This window comes from Pseudorasbora parva, chromosome 8, assembly GCF_024679245.1.
Source record: "Pseudorasbora parva isolate DD20220531a chromosome 8, ASM2467924v1, whole genome shotgun sequence".
NCBI lineage: Eukaryota > Metazoa > Chordata > Actinopteri > Cypriniformes > Gobionidae > Pseudorasbora > Pseudorasbora parva.
Window position 1 is genome coordinate 41596760 of NC_090179.1, and position 22801 is coordinate 41619560.

Here is a 22801-nt window from a genome sequence, read left to right on the forward strand (position 1 = left end):
GTTAATATGAATCAAACAATGAAATATGAGGACACAAATGTGTATAATGAAATGGATATGACAGGTTTTGCAATGAGAGGGTGAAATATGAGGACAATATGAGGACAGGCTGGTAATCCCTACATTATGGGGACAAAATGTCCCCACAAAAGTGGCAATATCCGAAATCCTTGTCCTTGTGACGACATTTTTTGGTCCCCATGAGGAAAACATCTTATAAATCACACATAAGGATTTTTTTTGAGAAAATAAAAATGCAGAATGTTTCCTGTGATGGGTAGGTTTAGGGGCAGGGGCAGAGACAGAGGGATAGAAAATACAGTTTGTACGGTATAAAAACCATTACGCCTAAGGAAAGTCCCCATAAAACATGGAAACACTACGTGTGTGTGTGCGTGCGTGTGTGCGTGCTAGTGTGTGTGCGTGCATGTCGCACTTCACACATTACAAAAGTAATTGTTATAGTCAGAGTTTGTGTGCGTTATCTTTGTTGATTTCATGTGAGGCTGGCTTAAACAGACAGCAGACAAGGTCATGTTTATGTGGAGATGTCCATCTTATAAGAATTAATGAAGGAACATCAGGACTTTTCCCAGAAGCCTCGGCAGAATCAGAGGAGGCCGCTTCTCATTAAATGACCTGAAAACAAGCCAGACCATGCTCGCTTGAGACATTAGCTGCATGTTCTTGTTGTTTTGTAAACCGCAGTAGCTGCCATAAGAGATGATTAAATATATAAACAGTCCAGGGACAAATAACCTTGGGGTGTCTCGATGTGCATGGATATAAAGGAAAGTCACACAGATTTTAAGTATGCAAAATAATTTCAGACCCTGCAATATGGGCAGAAGAATCTGTCATGCTCCAAGGCTTCTGTTTTGAATAAATAATAAAATATAATAAATGTTATCTGTTGAATATGATGTTAAATCCATCCTTTTTTTTATTTAGAATTGTTCCAATATCTCTACAGTACTTAATATAATTTACACCAGAAATAACTAATTAAATCACAGAAAAAAATAAGAGTATTTTTTTCTTACTTTACTTTTTCAAGGGAAAAGTAATTCAATTCAATTAAAGTAATTGGTTACTTAGTAATGTGTGGATTCAGATGGCAACTGCAATTTTGATCATAATCCGTATGTTTTGGTACAACGCAGCAAAGTTTTAACTTTTTCACAACACGTCACAACACAAACCCTGGCTGCTCTACTCAAACCAATGAATTATTTTGAGGGTTTACTGATGGATTGTGATTGTGAATGGATGAAATGTAGCCTGGATGCCAGCCGAACTTAGCCCCGCCCACAAAATGTTTCGGTAAGGCGGTTCGGTCTGGCCTTGCTCCATAGAGGAGTAATTATCCCCGAACAGAAACTGTTCGGACCAATGAAATCATCAGGGCGGGCTTTCCGACGATGACGGACAGATGATCAACAGTAACGTAATCATCACGTCATCAAAGGGGCTTGGATTATATTTGTTCGAATCCTAAACGGAGAGCTTGTTTGTATCTGCATTCACCTTCACTATTTCTCTCAGAAATGATGATCATGTTGGGTAAGTACTCTGTGTATCATTAAATTGTTTTGTTTTTTACAACACTGCTAAGATTGTGTATTCCAGCGCGCGTGCAGACAGGGTTGCCAAGTTTTTACAACAAAACCCGCCAACTACTAGCCCTAAACAATAGCATCTCGGGGGGTTCTCTGGGGGAAAAATGGTGTTTGGGGGTAAAATGTGTGTTATTTTGGCAAGGTTTCCTGCTAAAATTCGCACTCATGGGTCTATATATCACATAATCGTCGCTTCAACCCACGGACATAGAAAACAACCCGCGGAAAAAAACACGGACTTGGCAACACAGTGCAGTTGAGCTCTGTTGACATTTGACAATGTGTCGCTCCGTTGCTCTGATTGGTTGTAGCTCTATCCAATTGAGGTCTTTCCTGGTTTGGTTGAAACACCCCATAATCACAGCCCAATGGATCATCAGACTCATATTCTGACTAGAATTGAATATGACCACGTCAGGCTAGATGAAATGCTTTAAAAATGAGCTTTTCCGTCGCTCATCACAGACTCCTTAAGTGATGATACTGTTCGAGCATTGTTTTTCTGTACTTGAAAGGTTAAATTGAGTTACTAGATTCAGCAGTGTAAAATGTCACAGTGGGTTTTTAAAGCAAATGTAAATGTGTACTGACATGCTCAGTGATGCACGCCGGGTCTGTAGCTTTCAATTGAACAGCGGCCCCGATATATGAGGGTAGGAATGAGATTTCATCTGGATAAGTTCCATCGCATCCGAATGCTTCAAGAAATATTCTTGGTTAAATGCGTATTATGTCAACATGTAAGTACTATTGATTATACTTTCATAAGTGTTCACAAATGTTTTAAACCCGTGCTGATGCATGGAAACCTGCAAGGCTTTTTCTGTTTTATGATTATTTATTTTTTCTATTAGCTGTGGCAATTGGCAACAGGTAACAGAGTCGGTCGATAGAGCTTAAGTTTTATTTGTTCTTGTGTCTTTAAATATATGAATGGGCAATGCTGCTGTTCAACATAACATATAGCAGCATTTAATGTGTGGGTAAAATAAATGAGCAATAATACATTTTAACAAGCACACTTTCTCATGGCATAGAGTACAAAATACACAGATGTATACCAAGAAGATACATCAGTAAATCCAGTAATGTACAAGATACCGTCGTTAAGTAAAAGCTCTCAATTCGAGTTGGATTTAATGAGTCTATAATGTGTCTGGGTAGTTAGTTTAGGGACATAAAAAGGAAAAGTCCTCAAGTTTCTCATTTCTACACAAGCAGGCACATATTTATCAGAGGGCTCATGGTCAGCGGCTGAAATGAGCCATGGAAGAGTGTTTCCGGAAAGCATTTTGGTAGAATAAAGAATTATGTTTAGCCTCACGGTGGCTTTAAGTGCTCTATCAGTGCTAGTTTGAATAGTTGCACATAACTTGCTTATGTAAGAGTCAACTTCTCCATCTATTTGAGAATAGCCTGAAAAGAAACGCTGCATCAGTGTGTGTGTGTGTGTGTGTGTGTGTGTGTGTGTGTGTGTGTGTGTGTGTGTGTGTGTGTGTGTGTGTGTGTGTGTGTGTGTGTAAATATGTGTGCTGTGGTCAGTGCGCACTGGCTTTGGCGTGTGAGTGCACTTGCTGAAACAGCTAAATGGATGAATCACTGCACACGTGGGAATGTTTGTGTGTGTGTGACAGAAGAGCGAGGGAGAGAGCGTGCATTATGGTGAATCTCCTGTCCAGGTCCCAAATTTAAAATGAAATGAACTTTTTGAAGGCTGATTTCTCGCTCCATGACAGTCTGACCAATGGAAGCAATGGACCAATGTTCTGGAATTTTTAAATTCTGTAAGGCTACAAAAGGTTCCATATAGAACCTTAAAGGGTTCTGTCAGACGCTTCCTATATAGAAACTTTCATGGGTTTTCATCTTTGGATAATTTTTTTGTATTTTTATATTTAATTAAATAATCTGATAATGCTTTATTTCTGATGGTCCACGTTAGACATTTTGCTAACTCTAATTAACTTTGCAACTATTTTGCAACTTCTCAAACGAGTATTAGTAGACTAATACATCTGCTTAAGATCACACTGTAAAAAAAAAGTGTTGCTTTTTGTTGGTTTAGCTTAAAAAAGTAAGTAACCTGGTTGCCTTAAAATTTGAGTTTAATGAAATTAAAAATTTGAGTTGATACAATGAAGGAAATGTTTAATAAATAGAAATTCACAATATTATTACAATATTATTATCTGAACCACATAAAAAAAAATTATAAATCATGAAAATAGCACTATTTGGGATGTTTCACTGCGTCATCAGAAATAAAACACACACAATTACCCAATATGCTTACAAAATCTTTTAATAATATTTTAATAAAGGTTGTCGAATCTCAAAAAAATGTTCATTGTATGAACGCATTCAATGAACTCAAAATTTTAAGGCAACCAGGTAACTTTTTTTCTAAATAATTTTTTACGGTGAGGCTAACACTTTTTTTCCAAGGCTCCACCGATGGACATTAAAGTTACACTGTGTGATATTTTCCCCCATCTAGCGGTGTAAAGGTATATGACCATCCAGTGAATATTAGTTTCTGTTCCTCTCAATTCTGATTTCGGTTTAACTCCTACGGTGGCCGATTTAGTCCAAGATTAACATGGCCAATCCCCCTCTTCACATTTGACACGGTGCCATCGAGTGTTAAAACACGAAAGGCGAAGTTTGAATTTATGGGATTGTCCCTCTTTGGCTAATGTACTTTCAAGATGGAGGGGCAACATGGCGACCGGCATCCGAACCCCTCACCCGAATGTATTTTCAATGGCATATGATAAACTTACGAGAATACTTTATTACTTGAAAGAAGTAAATATACATTAATGAGCACATATATTTGAAAGAACTAAGGGTTTTTAGTTAAGAATAAACCAAAAAAGTTACACAGTGTAGCTTTAAGCAAAAAAAAAAAAAAAAAATTCCTGTTGGTTTTGTTGTAAAAATGCAATATTTTATTTACTGTTTTATGCTTTTTACTGACTTTCTGCCTGTCTTTCTGCTCCATTTTTCTGTGATGTATCACCCTCACCAACCCTTCAATGGGGCTTCTTTTGACTCGAACTGGTTGTGAGGGGAATATCTATGAGCCGGACTCGCACACTGCTGTCCAACTCACTCTTTCCACTCTTTCTAAAATGCTTTATTACCATGATAAACATTGCAAAAACAGGTGGCCTATTATGACCTTTTTCAAAGCCTTGGTTTAGTTTGTTCTCTACTAGAATAGGTGTTCATGCTTAATTTATCAAAAACATTATTTGATATTGTTGCAGCTCCTTAGCCTGACAAGCCAGACCCACATCAAGATGTTTGGTCTGGAAACTCACCATTGACAGCTCAATCCGAGGGGCGGGATAAACAGTTGTCTTTCAAACTCCCTCTGCACGCGATAGGATAGTGCTACAACCAACCAGAGCAACGAAGGAGAAGCGGCACTAGCTGATTTCTTTGTTTTCAAGAAGAATGAAGAACCTCTGTAACTTGGCTGTCCTTATGTTAAGCCCCGCCCACCGACTCTATACACGATGTGATTGGCCTGACCAGAGTCTGGTTTTTACAGCTCAGAAGCCAACAGAGAGTTGCTAGACGACCCTGGCTGCTTATTATATTTGGTGTCTCTAGATTTCTAGACTAGCAGCTCCTCTCTTCCCAGTTTGTCAGTAATGCTCTGTTTAGTCCCTGCCTCTATAAAGCCCCTCCTTCTGAAAAGCTCAGTGTGCTCTGATTGGTCGGCTGGACCAGTGTGTTGTGATTGGTCAAGTACTTTGAGTGTGTTTTGATGTGTTGAAATGTCCCGCCCTTTACCATAACCACAAGTTTCAAGACACCACTAACTAACTCAACCAGACTCCGCCCTTTTATTCTGCATATGAATTCTTAAAATGAGGAATATTGTGACGTGTTTGTTCCCGGTAGAAAACTCAAGACTCTAATGGAGGCGTTTCAGGAGTTCAGAAACAGTGACACTGATAAAGAGAAGAACTCAAACTGGAGGGACTTTGTGCTTTGACCTTATTCAAGCTGAAACAGCAACATTACACACTAAAGGCATTTAAAGCGTAATAGGTCCTCTTTAAAATAAATTTTATTTAAAAAAAACATACCAGAGAAGAACCATTTTTGGTTCCCCAAAGAACAATCAGAACCTTTTCTACTATAAAGAACCTTTTGTCCAATGGAAATATTTCACGGATGTAAAAGATTCGTAATGGAAACACAGATGCCACTATAGAACCTTTATTTTTAAGAGTGTATAAAGTCATCAGTTTTTATTGTTTGCTAAGGCAAGCATCACTATTATATTGCTTATACTTTGGGATAGATGGCTTGTTTTATGTCTTTTTACGTCCCGTACCCTACGGCTCTAGCCTAGAAATCTAGACGCACCCTAGCGGCAGCAAATCTAATCTGCCCGCGAATGTTGTCTAGCAACTCTCAATACCCTTCTGAGCTAGCCTGACAAGCCAGACCCACATCAAGATGTTTGGTCTGGAAACTCACCATTGACAGCTCAATCCGAGGGGCGGGATAAACGGTTGTCTTTCAAACTCCCTCTGCACGTGATAGGATAGCGCTACACCAACCAGAGCAACGAAGGTGAAACAGAGCTTGTTGATAGATTAAACATTCGCCGTATCCGGTCGGCAAAACTCAGAACACATCTTCCCTTTTTAAGAATGACTTCAGTGCCGTTCTTTGTTCTTTTCTCAGAGAAAAGCTTAACTCCAAGTCTTCCAGAGTCGTGGTCAAAGCTGATTCGAAAGACTGCCGCCGTTCGCCAGTTTCTGTGTTTACTAGAAGCACGCAAGCGCAACTCGGCCGTCGTCATTATGGCCCCGCCCACCGACTCTATACACGATGTGATTGGGCCGACCAGATTGTGAGGAATACAGTTCAGAAGGGTATTGAGAGTTCCTAGACGACACTCGCGGCTGATTAGATTTGATGCCGCTAGGGTGCGTCTAGATTTCTAGGCTACTTCTGAGCTGTATTCCCCAAACTCTTGCCAGGCCAATCACATCGTGTATAGAGTCGGTGGGCGGGGCCATAATGACGACGGCCGAGTTGCGCTTGCGTGCTTCTAGTAAACACAGAAACTGGCGAACGGCGGTCTTTCGAATCAGCTTTGACCGCGACTCTGGAAGACTTGGAGTTAAGCTTTTCTCTGAGAAAAGAACAAAGAACGGCACTGAAGTCATTCTTAAGAAGGGAAGATGTGTTCGGAGTTTAGCCGACCGGATACGGTGAATGTTTAATCTATCAACAAGCTCTGCTTCACCTTCGTTGCTCTGGTTGGTGTAGCGCTATCCTATCGCGTGCAGAGGGAGTTTGAAAGACAACCGTTTATCCCGCCCCTCAGATTGAGCTGTCAATGGTGAGTTTCCAGACCAAACATCTTGATGTGGGTCTGGCTTGTCAGGCTACTACGGCTCAGTTTGGAGTTTGAATTAGTTTGATTCCAAATGAATGGCATTCAGTTTTTTGTGTTTCTCTCTCAGTGTCTATCGTTCCATCTTCTCATAAACAGCGAGCATGATCTCCTCTGTGATCTCCAAAGCAGCTGTTTTGTACATCCTTTAATATGCCGCTTTAAAAGAAACATGAGTTCAGTGCATGTTCAGTCCCTGAGGTGGTTTTGCATCAGAAACGAACACAGTTTCTGTATCCAGGTTATTTTAGCTCATGCTGTATTATGAGTCTTTGCCAGGCGGCTATATCGGGGGGTTTGGCTCTCCGCAAATGACAAGCCCGCAGTGATACGAATGCTGTTACGTCAAGAGAGAGAGAGATGCTGTGATAATGAGAGGAAATGAGGGGGCAACCACTATCCTCCGTGCAGCCCATCACTGCGTGAAACACGAGCACAATGAACCTCTGTCTTGCTGTTTAGTATTCTGAGTAAGAGCAGTTCAAACTTTGTTTTGGACACAGAGCTACTCTGTGATGGAATAAGGCCATTTAGAAAGAGACAATAGAAAGAAAACGAAGGCCGAGTGAGTGTGGATAATGTGCTCTGAATTTAGAAGAATATCTGTAAATTTATTTAGAGAGAGAGAGAGAGAGAGAGAGAGAGAGAGAGAGAGAGAGAGAGAGAGAGAGAGAGAGAGAGCAGTTTGTTCGCCCGCACTTACTGTTGTGTTATAGATTAGCCTAAGGTGTCATGATACCAAAGTTTGCAATCAAATGGCTCAAAGTTTGCTCTTATAGCTCGGGTGACTTCATGTGTTTCTTCTGAAATTCCTTTGCGGCGTCGTTAATTTTCACTTTAATTAATACTATTAAAAAAATGTTTTTGGTAATTAAAATAAAGCTGAAATAAAAGATACATTTTAGATGGAAAATTTTGCCTTGGAAACAAACTAATGTAGGTTTAAACTAAACCATAAAACTTACTAAAACTGAAATTAAAAAAATATATATAGCTACTTTAAATAGATTTTTTTATTATTATTATTTTGTTATATGTATAAATATTAATATAATAAAAAAATGACAATCACAAGCATTTTAAAAATGAAATAAAATTTCAAATAAAATTGGAAAACATCCCATGAAAGCGCAGATGGGAGTGTAAAGTTCTGTGTGTGATCTACTGACGACACTCAAATTAACAGACGCAGCCGGATCATTTCCATAATGACCCACATAATCTACCCGTTAGTGGTAGACGTGCTTTTTTGGGGAAACACCAGTAAATTGACTAGTGTAAACCTTAGTAAATCACCTTACATGATTTATTTAAATAATCTTCTCCCATAAATGGTGCATCTGAAAGGGGAACTCCTACAAATGCAATAAGATCAGCTGCAAAAAATAACTCTGTCCACGCCTTTTCATCGCTAATTCTTCACTTTGCGTCTTTAGTAAATCCTGACAGTAGAGTTTAACGGCAAAAGAGAGTTCACTCTAAAGCTATGAAAGCGCAACATCTGAGCTCAGTGTGTGTGTGTGTGTGTGTGTGTGTGTGTGTGTGTGTGTGTGTGTGTGTGTGTGTGTGTGTGTGTGTGTGTCTGAATCCGTGGAAGTGCAGGAAGGTTTTTAAGCATTTGAGCTAATAAAAGCCTTGCATACACAGATGTCCCGCTCTGAGACCTGCAGAGGACATAATCCTCCATCCTGGCAACATTTGGACTGTTATTTCATTCTTATTTGAGTTGTCCATCCTTTCTCGATGCCCTGTTGCTAAGCTCTTTAAAAGAAAAGCACCCCATCCATCATCATCAGCAGCAGTAGGTTTTTGTCCTTGTAACCGTGTTTCGCCTCATGAAAGCAATCATTTTCATTGCCTACGCAGTCTATTCTTCTACCAAGGTCTGTTTCTGCATCTCACATTTTTTTATAATCATCTACTTGATTTACTGCACTATAAAAGCGAGCAGGAGCTGCTCCGTGCAAAGCTGCAGCCTGGAGATATTTATGTTGGATTGCGAGTGCTGTTCTTCCAAAGCTGCGTGAGATTTGTTTTTCTGATGATGACATTTACAGATGCATTTTCAGTTGCTTTTCATGCCATTAAAGTAGCTTTTTGCTCTTTTCTCCTCAGGTCCCCCGGTGGGCTGGTTCCTTTCCGTGTTGAATCACCTCTGTTATTTCTCCTCCTCCTCCTCTGACCCTCAGAAGCCTTTGAGGAGCGAGACCATGGCTCCTTTTTCCTCTCGACGCTCCTCTGTCCTCTTTCTGTGTCTCGTCCTCGTCCTCTCTTTGCCCCCGTCCTGCTCTCCTGAATCCCAGCGCGAAGAGCCGTCTCTCCTGCCCTCCTTCGCTCCGTCAGAAGTTCCCTCGGAGCACTACAGTAACCTGACCGGTGACGCCGTTCGGAACAAGTCGTGCAGCGAACCTGTCGAGTGCAGGCCTGGAATCGTCCTGCCCATATGGAAGCCTATCAATCCCGCTCTCGGAGAGCAGATCATCCGGGCCGTTGTGTATTTCGCCTCGCTCATGTACATGTTTCTGGGAGTGTCCATCATCGCTGACAGATTCATGGCATCCATCGAGGTCATCACGTCACAGGTCAGTTACACACATCGGCCATGTTTACATGTGCTCCCGCTTTAAAGAAGCACTACATTTTTCATTCATGGAGATAAAAGAGAAAATGTGCCATGCTTTAGTGAAGGGTTTCTGTCAACCTGTTGGAGAATAGACATTTTAAAATAAAAATGACATGAAATTCCCACTATTACCAGTAGAAGGCTGCAGAGGACCATCAATTATCGACGCGTCATCTTTTTGTGTGATACCCAGAAATTTTGAATATTCTGATCTAATATGATTTCTGACCTGTAAGGTGGCCAGAATAATAATCATACACGGTGTGTCAATAGGCCAGAGGAGAACTGGCACCCAGACTGAGTCTGGTTTCTCCCAAGGTTTATTTTTCTCCATCACGCCCTGATGGAGTTTGGGTTCCTTGCCACCGTCGTCTTTGGCGTGGTTTGCTCAGTTGGGGACACTAAAATTTCAATGCAAATATCCAACTAAATATGCAAATAAAATTAATTTATCAGATCTTAATTAATTCTATAAACTATAATACTGATCTGCCAACATTGTCGCTATATGATAAATTAAAATAAGATGATAACATCACCGTTTTCTCCAGAACGACTGTACAGCCGAATCAGATTTTGTTGGAATATTAAAAATATGAAGCTGCTTTGAAACAATCATCATTGTAAAAGCGCTATATAAATAAAGTTTACTTGACTTGATTAGCTCATTTGCCATTTCCACTCCTATTATACACTCTCAGAAAAAAAGGTACAGTGCTGTCACTGGGCCAGTGCCCTAAGGTACAAAAGTGAAAAGGTTCATCTTTGTACCTTACTAACCCCTAAATGGTACATATTAGTACCTTAAAATGTACTTATGCAAATTAGTACCTTAAAGGTATATAGTAGAACCTTAAGGGTACATATTAGTACCTTTTCGGTTTTGTACCTTAGGGTACCGCCCCAGAGACAGAAATGTACCTTTTTTTCTGACAGTGTAGGTCTTTTTGCATCTTTTGCTTTTGGATGTATTATAAAAATGTATACTATACCAAATTTTAGCACTGAAGTATGAAATATAGCAGGAGTATGAAATGTCACATGCCATTTAGATAGAAAGGAATTTCAGTAATTTTTACAGTGGATGGGGAACTGTCTTGAATTGCTCTCGAATCTTATTATGTAAACTGCGTTTATGACAAAAAACTTCACAGATGCAGATATCATAACAATCTATCAATAATGCACACACTTTGTTTTCTGCTTTTGACGCTGGTGCTGTGCTGGTGCTTTTTTTTTAAAGGAATTAAATTATTAAAGGATTAAAAGGGATTTAAGGAAGTAAAGAAAAGGGAATAAGAACAGTAAAAGTTCCAGTTTTATTGAAGAAGAAGTTTTATTTATATAGCGCCTTCCATAGCTCAAGGCCGCTTTACTTAGTGTTAGACAGTACATTTACACACCCACATGCATTATAGTACATTTACACACCCACATACATAATACAAGCACAGGTCTTCTATAGACACATTATTCAAATTACCACATTATTTTAAATTAACATTATTTAAAATACAAATTAAATAGATGTCTTTAACTTAGTCTTGAAGTTAGACAGAGATGATATATTACGTAATGGTAGGGGAAATTAACTCCAAAATTTAGGAGCATTGACACTAAATGACCTACCACACACAGTGGACAACGGGAAACGAGGAGTGGACAAAAGACCAAACTCAGAGGATCTGAGGGACCTGAAGTTATGCAGTAAAAGCACATTCAGTCTTATTTTTGTCTGCCTAAAATGTGAAACGTTTCTTGTCACGTCAAGTTCAGTTATGATTTACATAAATAGTCATATTTTCGATTCAATCACTTACGCCGGCTTCACACTGCACGCGTAAGCAGGGCGTAGGCAGCGCCGAAGCAGCGCGTGTGTAAAGCAGTAGCAGCGCGCACACTTCTTGCTTTCACACAGGCAGCGTTTGTCACTCGCAGTTGTGTACAGAGTACTCTATAATGGATAAGTTTGCATTTCTCTTTAATGCATTTGAAATGGAAATAAAGCAAAGATTTATCATGAAGCTAATTTTATTTTAAAAAAATTCATTTCACTTGTTTCTGATGTTTTTTATTTTGTTTAGTGCGATTTTTTTGATAAAAGAAAGGCCATCGCACTATATGTCCGTGAAAAGCACACTGCTAAAAGAGAAACTTCAGGAAATTGTCTTGAAATATTGGATAGGCATCAAATTTACATGCATTACCCATCATAAACCTCTTAAAGATATTTCATAAATGACTGTAATAACTAAGAGGAAACTTCTTAATGATATATTGTAGGCTAAATGAGCAAATTATCTAAAAACAAAATAACACTCATCATAGTCTATCTACATTTCTATACTGTGTGTGTGCTATATTAATGTGTGTATATTCTATTTACCTATACATATTTAGTTGTTCGTTCGTGAGACAACGAAAGATTGTCAGAAACACTTTAAAATGACTTACCATCAGCACCAAGAGCCGCTCACGCTCACCAACTTCCTCCCATGCTTTTTCATTCACTTGCAAGTCTTTATAAAGCAAATGCGAATTATTTTAAATATATATATATATAAAAATACATTATTTAAAATTAGTTTTGTAGTTCAGGCAAAAACTTATGGCAGTGACTTCGGTTTTTGTGTAGAACTTTTTTTTTTCCACAGCGCCGGATGTCATGGTGACTGAGAAACACACGGAACACTTCACTGAATTATTTCATGGTTAAATGTGTTATTTTTCATGTTAACCAGGTTAATTTTGATCAGAACAATGTACTGTGGCTTTAATTCATCGTGAGCAGCGCGTCAAAAATAGAGCCGGCGCCGAAACGATGGCGGCACTGACGCTTCTGCTCTGCTCCTGCTACGCGCCGCTGCGCTGCCTCTGCTGCCGGTGTGAATGCACTCATCTGTTAACATGAGCGCCGAAAAAAATACGCGCTGCTTACGCGTGCAGTGTGAAACTGGCGTCAGTATTACTGTTAGCCGCTGAATGTTTTTATAGTAAAACAGTTATCAAATATTAAATGTTTAGTTACTTACATCTTACGAAGCTATAAAGTGCCTAACTAACAGTAAGCCCTGCCTTCTTTGATTTGATCGGGCATCTCACTCGTTCTGACAGTGACGAGCGCTGTTTAACCAATGAGGCAGACCAACCTAAAAATTGTACATTTTACTTTTGCCATCCTAGCTACAAACAGAGTGGTGTGTAATGGAGTAACAGCAGAGCAGTATCAAGAATATCAAATACTGGGGGGACAATTTGGCCATTTCTAATTATTTTGGGGGACTTGTTCCCCTCAGTGTCTGTGGTGGTTACAGCACTGCAGTGGGGTGATGTCAAATTAGTGTACATAATATGTTAAAGAGTAATCGCAAAAATAATTTACAACCCTGGCAGGACATTTGCCAAAAACACTCAAAGTACTTGACCAGTCACAACACGCTGGTCCTGCTGACCAATCAGAGCACAGTGTGGTTTTCAGAAGGAGGGGCTTCAAAGAGACAGGAACTAAACAGAGCGTTACTGACAGACTGGGAAGAGAGGATCTGCAACAATGGAGACGATGAGGAAAATAATGGGTTTTTGAACATACAAGCATGAAAACCTGTTCTAGTAGAGCCGAAAAACAAAACCAAGACATTAAAAAAGGGATATTTTTTTCTCCACAAAAGCATTTTCATGCAGAATATTAACAAGAGTTCATAGCCTAATAGATAAAATGTTTTTTTTTTAAAACGTAAAAAGTGTCATAAAAAGGCATAAAAGTCAACATAAAAGTCTTCTGAAATGATAGCATGGCACTAGCAATGTTAAGGTCATGGGTTTGATTCTCAGAGAGTGCATGATCTAATAAATGTAATGCACAGTGAATGAGTAGTTGATTTGTATAAAAAATTAACTAAATTTAAGGGTGCGTTCACACTTGTCATGTTTGGTTCGATTAAAACGAACCCTAGTGCGATTGCTCGGTTAGTGCGGTTCATTTGAACATATGTGAACGCTGCCATCTGAACCCTGGTGCGCACCAAACAAGCGGACCGAGACCGCTAAAAAGATGGGTCTCGGTCCGCTTCCAAACGAACTGTGGTGCGGTTCGATTGATATATGAACGCAACACGGACCAAAGACATGTAAACGGACCAAAAACCGGACGTAACGTCACAAGATGCGACGCATAGTCAGCTGATTTGACGACGCGGAAAGATCGGTGCATCCAGAATGAGTAACTTTAACGTTAGAGGGCAAACGTAGAGCAACGAGGAAGTGCCTCATCAATATTTGGTCCGACGAGCATGTTTCGAAAATGCTAGAAAGAAACGCACAAAAAGCAAACCTGGCTCTTCTCATCAAAGGACCTGTGTTGCCCATTAGTCGGTACAGACGACAGAACTGCCGTCTCCTTTGAATAGGAGACTGCCGTCTCTTTTCTGCACAACGGAGGAAATCCTGCTGCTATTTTGAATGTTTTGAACATTTTATGAGCTCTTCATGAGTTCTCAGCGGGTAAAAATAATGCCATATGTACACGCATAAAATGATGGCGTTTAATCAGCACACAGCATTGTTTTGAATGTTCGGTAAGCGAGCTCCTACGTCAGGTTGTGACCATTTGGGTCGGTAACTTTAGGTTTGCTGTTAAAAATGCCAGTGTGAACACTAAGCGGACCAGGACTATATGTTTTGTTTTTGTTTTTTGGTCCGGACCAAACGAACCAAACTAACCGAACTACAAGTGTGAACACACCCCAGGTTATCTGAAAATGCATTCTCTGTTCAAACTGGTGCGCTTGCTTATGAAACTTCTGAAAACCGTATAATTAGATGTCGTTTATAGAAGAGAGTAATTGTATGGCTTCAGAAAACGTGGAATTTAGAGTCACATGGAGAATTTTTTATTTTATTTTATTTCTTGGAGCTTGGCAGCCTCTTCAGGAATGCTTTCATATAAAAAAGAGCAAAGTGAAGATTAATAAACTTTTATAACTTATATAAACTTATTTTTTGATGCACTTGAAAAAAGTCTGCATGTGGGTTTGAAATGATGTGAGGGCGAGTAAACAATGACAAAATGCTCATTTTTGGATGAACTCTTCCTTTGAAAGCATAGCTTTCACCTGAGCTTGAGTTTAGCTAGTAATTGCTGTTATTAAAATAAAAACAGTGTTCCTTCAGCCTCTGAACGTTTAATGGGATGCAAATGCTTGCAGTGTGCTTGGCGTTTTTTCCTTCTTTCTGCTAAAACGACTGACTCGTCAACCCTTGTCAAGGGTAGATCGCCTACTCTTATCACCTCCACTGACTCATGCGCCATAAACCTGTCGAAAGAGGGAAATTAGCCACAATGCTTTTATAAAGGAGGCTAGTTTTCCTTTAGTTCTTTACTTATAAAATAAATCAAAATAAATCAAAAGCTCTAGCTTTTTAAACAGAGCTGCTGAATTTTAAAGAGCCAAATGTAGCAAATGCATTGTTTTTCACACAGCTAGCTATCCTCCAATACTTTCATAAACCAATCTGGAATACGATAAAACTAACTGAGAAATGCTGCATCATCACAGCACAGACACAAACATTGCTTTCAAGCTACATGGAGAGAATTAGTGAGTATTGTGACTTGTGATTGTCAGTGTTTTAACCCTAACTAAAATATAAATTAAAAGAAATGAAAATCTATACAGAATTATATATATATATATATATATATATAAAAAAGATAACTTAAAACATTAGGCTACTAGACACTAGTTTATAAACTAGAAAATAATGTTTGTTGGGACAAACTTTCATGTTGGTTTGACAAAATTCTAACATTTTATAAGCTTCCTAGCATGTTTTATTATGTTGTTTGCATGTGTCTAGCATTATTTTAAATTGTGTTAACGTTTTTGTAGCAGATTTTAATACATTGCTAGCCTGAATTAGCATGTTTAGCCACATTGTTGACATGAAATTGAATTAGCATTTGTTGCTAGCATGTTTTACACAAGTTTTTTTTTTACCATGTAGGCCTATCAAATTTTTTTTAACAAGTAGTTTTTTTACCATGTAGCATATGTTAACAAATTTCTAGCATGTTTTAGCATTTGGCTAACATGAATTTATGCGTTACCAGCCAACCATGTTTTGGCATGTTGTTATCATGAATTAGCATGTTTGCTAACATGTTTTAACACATTGCTAGTATGAAATATCATGTTTTAACATGTTGCTAGAATGTTTTATCACATCAGTGATGTGAATTAGCATGTTACTCACATGTTTTAGCACACTGTTAACATGATTTAACACCGTTGTTGACATTTTGGCAAGCATGTTTCATGTTAACATGAATTAACGCATTGCTAGCATGTTTAATGTTAACATGATTTAACATTTTGCTTACATAAATTAATGCATTGCTAACATGTTACTTACATTTTTTAGCACATTGTTAATATGAATTAATATGTTGCTTGCAATGTTTTAGCATTCATTGCTAACATGAATTAAAATTTTGTTAACATTTAACACCTTTGTTGGCATGTTTTTCTAGCATTTTAACATGATTTAACATTTTGCTAACATGAACTAACACATTGCTAGCATGTTTGTTTGCATGTTTGCTAGCATTAATTAATATGTTCTTAGCAAGTTTAAGCAGGTTGCTAGCATGGTTAGACTATCCTTTAAAAAATAATTACGAGACTAGAAACTATACAGACATATTTTTAACTTAAAAAAGTGAAAAACCTTTAAATACCTTTAACTATATAATTATTATTTATAAAATAAACAAATAAAAATAATAAATAAAATGATAACAGTATATCACTGATAAAATAACACTGTTACAAAATAGCATCAAAATGTTGTTCTAAATTGGCGTCAGTCGCTTTCTTTCTCTGCGGTGAGTAAATTAGCCTTGCGTCCTTTGCAAAATCAAAGCCAACAGCTCCGAGTCTGCCTCATTAATCAAAGCGTCCCTAAGAAAGCCTCTCATACACCCTTGTCAAAGCATGAGGACACGTCTGCAGGGTCATGGGAAATGTGTGAAAACAGCTCTAGAGACGACCAAAAATAGTCTGGGGCAGGAAGGTGTGTTTGTCCTGTCACAGAGCTAATATCTTGAAACATATCATGATGCGCTGCCAAGATGGCGACGCCCAGCTTGTCTCTACTTTACGCTTCAGAACGGCTTATCAGAATCCTATGGGTGACGTCACAGACACTACGTCCATATTTTTTTCAGTCTATGGTTAAAACATACAAAATGTTTGGTAACATTTACTTAAGGTTTTTTGTATAATTCAGTATAAAAGTAGCCTGACGTGGTCATACTCAATTCTACTCAGAATGGCCCTCATTTATCAAAAGTGCGTACACCAAATTTCCAGCGTACACCTTGCGTACACCCAAACCCAGGGTGACTTTGAGATTTATCAATATGGACGTTGGCGTACGGCACGCTCAAATCCTACGCCAGCTCAGGAGGTGGTGTACGCACGTTTGAGTTAGTGTGAAAATGCGCAGAAAAACAATTCCTAACACCACAAAACGCACTGGCAAGATATGCTATATGATCCACTGTTAAAAACCACAACAACAACATTCAGTGTTTATTTTTGTGCAACATGAACGTCAATGTTTAATTTGTGTGACTTTACCAAAGCGTTTGATTTTTAGGCATATGTATTCCTCCAGTCGCGAGCCTGTGCGCTTTATCTGACGTTTCAGGCCCGCCTGGCCCGGCAGCTGCGCACGGACTGGGACTAAAATAATTCAGACTGACAAAATAATAAAAATGACCTTCTTCTTTTAAATAATAATAAAATCAATAAAAACGACACTCTTCTTCTGAATAACAAGCGTCATTAAGAATAATAATCAAAATAATAAGAAGAAGAATCTTACAAATCGTCATGTAATTATTAATGTGAATGAATCTTACTCCACATCACATCATCATCACTATTGTACACCCCAATTCATGTGCCGTGATACGAAATTAAATGCTAATTTTTTCAAAACGTGCTGTAAAATAATGCAATGATGGTAATTTATCATCCAAACAGCTTTAAACTGCGGGAGTGCGCTTCTCAACCTCCACATAATTAACAGTACTCGTAATTTGGGTCCATATTTTGCTTTTGTAGGTGCCTTTAATCCCACTCTTTAAACTCCCAAATAAAACAATTTCGTTTTTTTCCCCACTTCCCTGGTGATGGTCTCGATGGGCGCGTCTCAATCATCTCACTAGTTCAGTAGTCAGGGCACTGATCAGGGAGTCAGCCCATTGACTTATGCCCTAATCAGTGCCCTGACTAGTGGACTAGTGAGATGATTGAGCGCGCCCGATCTCCACGTCGGAGAAGTTTCGCTTCTTTGCCGTCTTCCGTGTGTCCATGGCGTAAAATGAGGGCGTGGGGGAGGCGGAGACTTGAATATATAGGGGCGTGTTATTCTAATGACGATCGTTTTCAGCCGCGGCATTTATCAAGGGCAAGTATTGCGTACACCTGGATTGCAGAGGTGCGCACAGCTTCATAAATTAGGCGGTGAGAGGAGTGTAAGCATAATCTTACGCCAACATATACACCAGTTTCTACGCAAGATTGATAAATGAGGGCCAATATGAGTCTGATGCTGGATTAGAACTGCTCCAAGATTCAGCACCCAAAGATGACTTTCTTGAAAATGGACAGCAAAGCCAGGACAACATACTTCAACTTCCGATAACACCAGAGCAACAGCCCCTCTCACCAGACATGTCATTCCTCTCTCCAGCATCCCCGCATCTGGGCTTCTCAGAGAAAATGGAGGAACTGATTTTTGTTGGAACTAGACTATCACACTCAATTGCTGCGAGCCCCCAGATATCAACCAAAAAGCGTCGAGCCCCACAACCACCAAAGCCTGTGGGCCCAGCTCCCCCTCCTCCTGTGAGATTTCTTCGGTCACAACGCCAGGGCCCACACCCTCCTCCATCTGTTGTAGGTGAACCAAAAACAACTGATTCCAGCTCTCAGTGATGTGTTTTGGGTCCCCGCTATGATAACAGTAACTTTATCAAATGTTTACAAAACAAGGGGGAACCCAGTGTGCCTGCCTCTTTCTCTATCTCTGTTCTGTTACGTGAAAGAAAGTCTAAGGCCTTGTCAGGCCGTTTAACAAACCAATATAATCTGCTGCCTGTTACCTGTCAAACTGAGACTAATGTGGGTGAAAAAATTAATACTGTTAAGTTAGCACTTTTAAACATCTGTTCACTTAAGAACAAATCATTCCTAGTCAGCGACTTAATAACCACAAACAACCTTGATTTTTTGCTTCTAAATGAAACGTGGCTAGAAGAAAACTGTAGTGCAACAGTCCTAAATGAAGCAGCCCCTCCTAACTTTACTTTTATGAGTGTTTGCAGAGCAGTTAGGAGAGGTGGGGGTGTTGCTGCTCTTTTTAAAGATTTCTATCAATGTAAGCAAGTATCATTTGGTGACTATTTGTCTCTAGAATATCTGGGTATTGTGTTAAAAGGTTCTCCACGCATCCTGCTTATCATTGTTTACAGGCCTCCAAAGTACTCTCCAGCCTTTATTGAGGAATTTACAGAACTGTTATCAATAATTTCCTCAGAGTTTGACTGTTTTGCTATTGCTGGGGATTTTAACATTCACATAGATAATATTGAATCCAGTACAACAAAAGAGCTCATGACTGTTCTTAACACTTTTGATTTGACACAGCATGTAAATGGACCCACACACAATCGTGGGCACACTCTAGATTTACTTATCAGTAAGGGTCTAAACATTTCATCGATTGTTATTAAGGATGTGGCACTGTCTGATCATTTCTGTATTTTCTTTGACATATCAATCACTCCTGCCATTGAAGCTAGATCTGTCTCTGTCAAAAAGAGATGCTTAAATGAGAACACTAATGTACTATTTATGAAGGCTTTATCTCTAAAACCAAGCATATCTGCAGACTCTGTTGATTTTCTCCTTGACTCCTTTAACTCAAAAGTTAAGAGTGTAATGGATGATATTGCCCCTCTGAAAGTCAGGAAAAAGAGTGGAAAACAAAAGGCACCATGGAGAAACTCAACAGCAGTTCAAATAATGAAAAGACAATGCAGAAAATCTGAACGAAAGTGGCGGAAGACAAAACTTGTAGTCCATTATAACATCTATAAAGACAGCCTTCATGCTTTCAATGTTGAACTAGGCAAAGCTAGACAGACCTTCTTCTCAAATATTATAAACAAACACATAAACAACACGCGCACTCTTTTTGCTACTGTAGACAGACTAACAAACCCCCCGAGTCACATTCCCAGAGAAATGCTCTCAGACAGCAAATGCAGTGAGTTTGCTTCCTTCTTCTCAGAGAAAATCAAAAATATCAGAAAGGCGATCAGCACATCCTCTAGTTGCTCTGGGGTCAGTCAGATCAGACCAAACCCTCGGAAAATTACTATGTCTGATTTCGAAACAATTGACGGTAAAATTTTAGAAGACACAGTACAGCATCTTAAAACATCAACCTGCACCCTTGACGCACTCCCCACTTCTTTTTTCAAAAGTGTGTTTAACTGTTTAGAAGCAGATCTCCTAGAAGTGGTGAACTCCTCACTTCTCTACGGGACTTTTCCAACCGCCCTTAAAACTGCAATAGTTAAGCCTCTTCTGAAAAAGAGAAATCTAGATAACTCCATACTGAGCAACTACAGACCAATCTCAAATCTCCCCTTCATAGGCAAAATCATCGAAAAAGTTGTTTTCAATCAACTAAACAAATTCTTAAACTCAAACGGATTCTTTGACAATTTTCAATCTGGTTTCCGACCGCATCACAGCACAGAGACAGCGCTCATAAAGATTATAAATGATATTCGCTTGAATACTGATACCGGCAAAACATCAATTCTGGTTCTACTCGATCTCAGTGCTGCATTCGACACTGTTGACCACACCATACTTCTAGACAGGCTGGAAAACTGGGTCGGGCTTTCTGGGATGGTCCTCAAATGGTTCAGGTCATACTTAGAAGGGAGAGGTTATTATGTGAGTATAGGAGACCATAAGTCTGAGTGGACATCCATGACATGCGGAGTTCCACAAGGGTCAATTCTAGCACCTCTCCTGTTTAACCTGTATATGCTGCCACTGAGCCAAATAATGAAAAATAACAATATTGCTTACCACAGCTATGCTGACGACACCCAGCTCTACTTAGCACTATCACCTAATGACTACAGCCCCATTGACTCGCTGTGCAAATGCATTGATGAAGTTAACGACTGGATGTGCCAAAACTATCTTCAGTTAAACAAAGACAAAACTGAAATCACTACATTTGGAAACAAAGATGAAATTCTCAAGGTGAACGCGTATCTTGAGGCTAAAGGTCTGATAACAAAAAATCAAGTCAGGAATCTTGGTGTAATTTTGGAGTCAGACCTGAGTTTCAGTAGTCATGTCAAAGCAATAACTAAATCAGCATACTATCATTTGAAAAATATTGCAAGGATTAGATGTTTTGTCTCCAGGCAAGACTTAGAGAAACTGGTTCACGCTTTCATCACCAGTAGGGTGGACTATTGTAATGGACTTCTCACTGGCCTTCCCAAAAAGACCATTAGACAGCTGCAGCTCATACAGAATGCTGCTGCAAGGATTCTGAGCAGAACCAGAAAATATGACCATATCACACCAGTCCTCAGGTCTTTACACTGGCTTCCAGTTACATCTAGGATCGATCTTAAAGTACTATTACTTGTTTATAAATCACTCAATGACCTAGGACCTCAATACATCGCAGATATGCTGATTAAATACAAACCCAACAGATCACTCAGATCAGCAGGATCAAGTCAGTTAGAAATACCAAGAGTTCACTCAAAGCAAGGAGAGTCTGCCTTTAGCTATTATGCCAGCCGTAGTTGGAACCGGCTTCCTGAACAGATCAGATGTGCTCCAACAGTAGCCACATTCAAATCCAGACTCAAAACACATCTGTTCAGCTGCGCATTTACTGAATGAGCTCTGTGCCACTGTACGTCCGACTGATTGCACCTTATCTATGCATCATTTTTTAAATAATTTTTTATAACTGTTTTAGTTTACCTGTTCTTTTCTTTGGTTATCATCATTTTATTACTTTTAATTCTCTTTACATTGTATTCTTTTTCTTATGCATTTTTTAGCCCTATTTTAATTCCTTTCTATGTAAAGCACTTTGAATTGCCATTGTGTATGAAATGTGCTATATAAATAAACTTGCCTTGCCTTGATGCTCCATTGGGCTGTGATTATGGGGCGTGTTTCAACCGAACCAGGAAAGACATCAATTGGATAGACCTACAACCAATCAGAGCAACGAAGCACTGTGTTGCCAAGTCCGCGTTTTTACCGCGGGTCGTTTTCTTTGTCCGCGGGTTGAAGTGACTATTATGTGATATATAGACCCATGAGTGTGAATTTTAGCAGCAACCTTGCCAAAATAACACATTTTATTCATACATTCGAGGCCAGACCGAACCGCCCAATCTAGAAAATGTGTGGGCGGGGCTAAGTTCAGCTGGCATCCAGGCTAGTGTAAAAGTATTTTAATCCATTAATTATGCCTCGTAATGCACCTAATAATGCATTGAAAGATGTCACGAATTATTGTAATGCTTTTGAACATATTTCTAGCATTTTTTAGCACATTTTAACACATTGCTAACATGAATTAGCATTTTGCTTACGTTGTAACACATTTGTTCCATGTTTTAGCATTGCTAGCATGTTTTAACATTTCTAACATGTTTTAGTTCTGAATCATAAAGAAAAGAAAATAATTTGAGGTTGTAGACCAGCTGTGCCCTTTCTTGCCTTGAGCGTCTCTTCCATCCACACACAGACTGCCAGCTGCATCATTCTGAACCGTAGTCATAATTTTTGTAATGCGGGTTGCAAATTTATAAAGGAAAGTGTTTCCAGCTCTGTGGTTGTACTGGATCAGAGACACGCACACTTCAGAGCCTCCAGGCCAAACCGGGCAGAAAAACGAAACTTGAACTCTTCCATCTCAAAAGAAACAACTGAACCATGACAGTTTGACTGACTCCAGGTGCAACGAAAGTGCAAACAATAAAAACATAATGCCAGAATT

General features: G+C 39.2%; 1 protein-coding gene across 3 annotated transcripts in view; it reads left to right on the forward strand.

Moving 5' to 3' along the window:
- The window catches only part of slc8a2b (solute carrier family 8 member 2b), a 158430-nt gene that overhangs the window by 94248 nt on the left and 41381 nt on the right, over nucleotides 1–22801 (forward strand). For 2 of the 3 annotated variants that reach the window (XM_067451306.1, XM_067451304.1), the window contains exon 2: nucleotides 9163–9629. In XM_067451306.1, coding sequence (XP_067307407.1) covers nucleotides 9258–9629 — 372 coding nt within the window. In that variant the 5' untranslated portion in view covers nucleotides 9163–9257. Of the gene's footprint in view, nucleotides 1–8930; nucleotides 9071–9162; nucleotides 9630–22801 lie in introns of those variants that run through there. The other variant, XM_067451305.1, reaches the window with a different exon arrangement.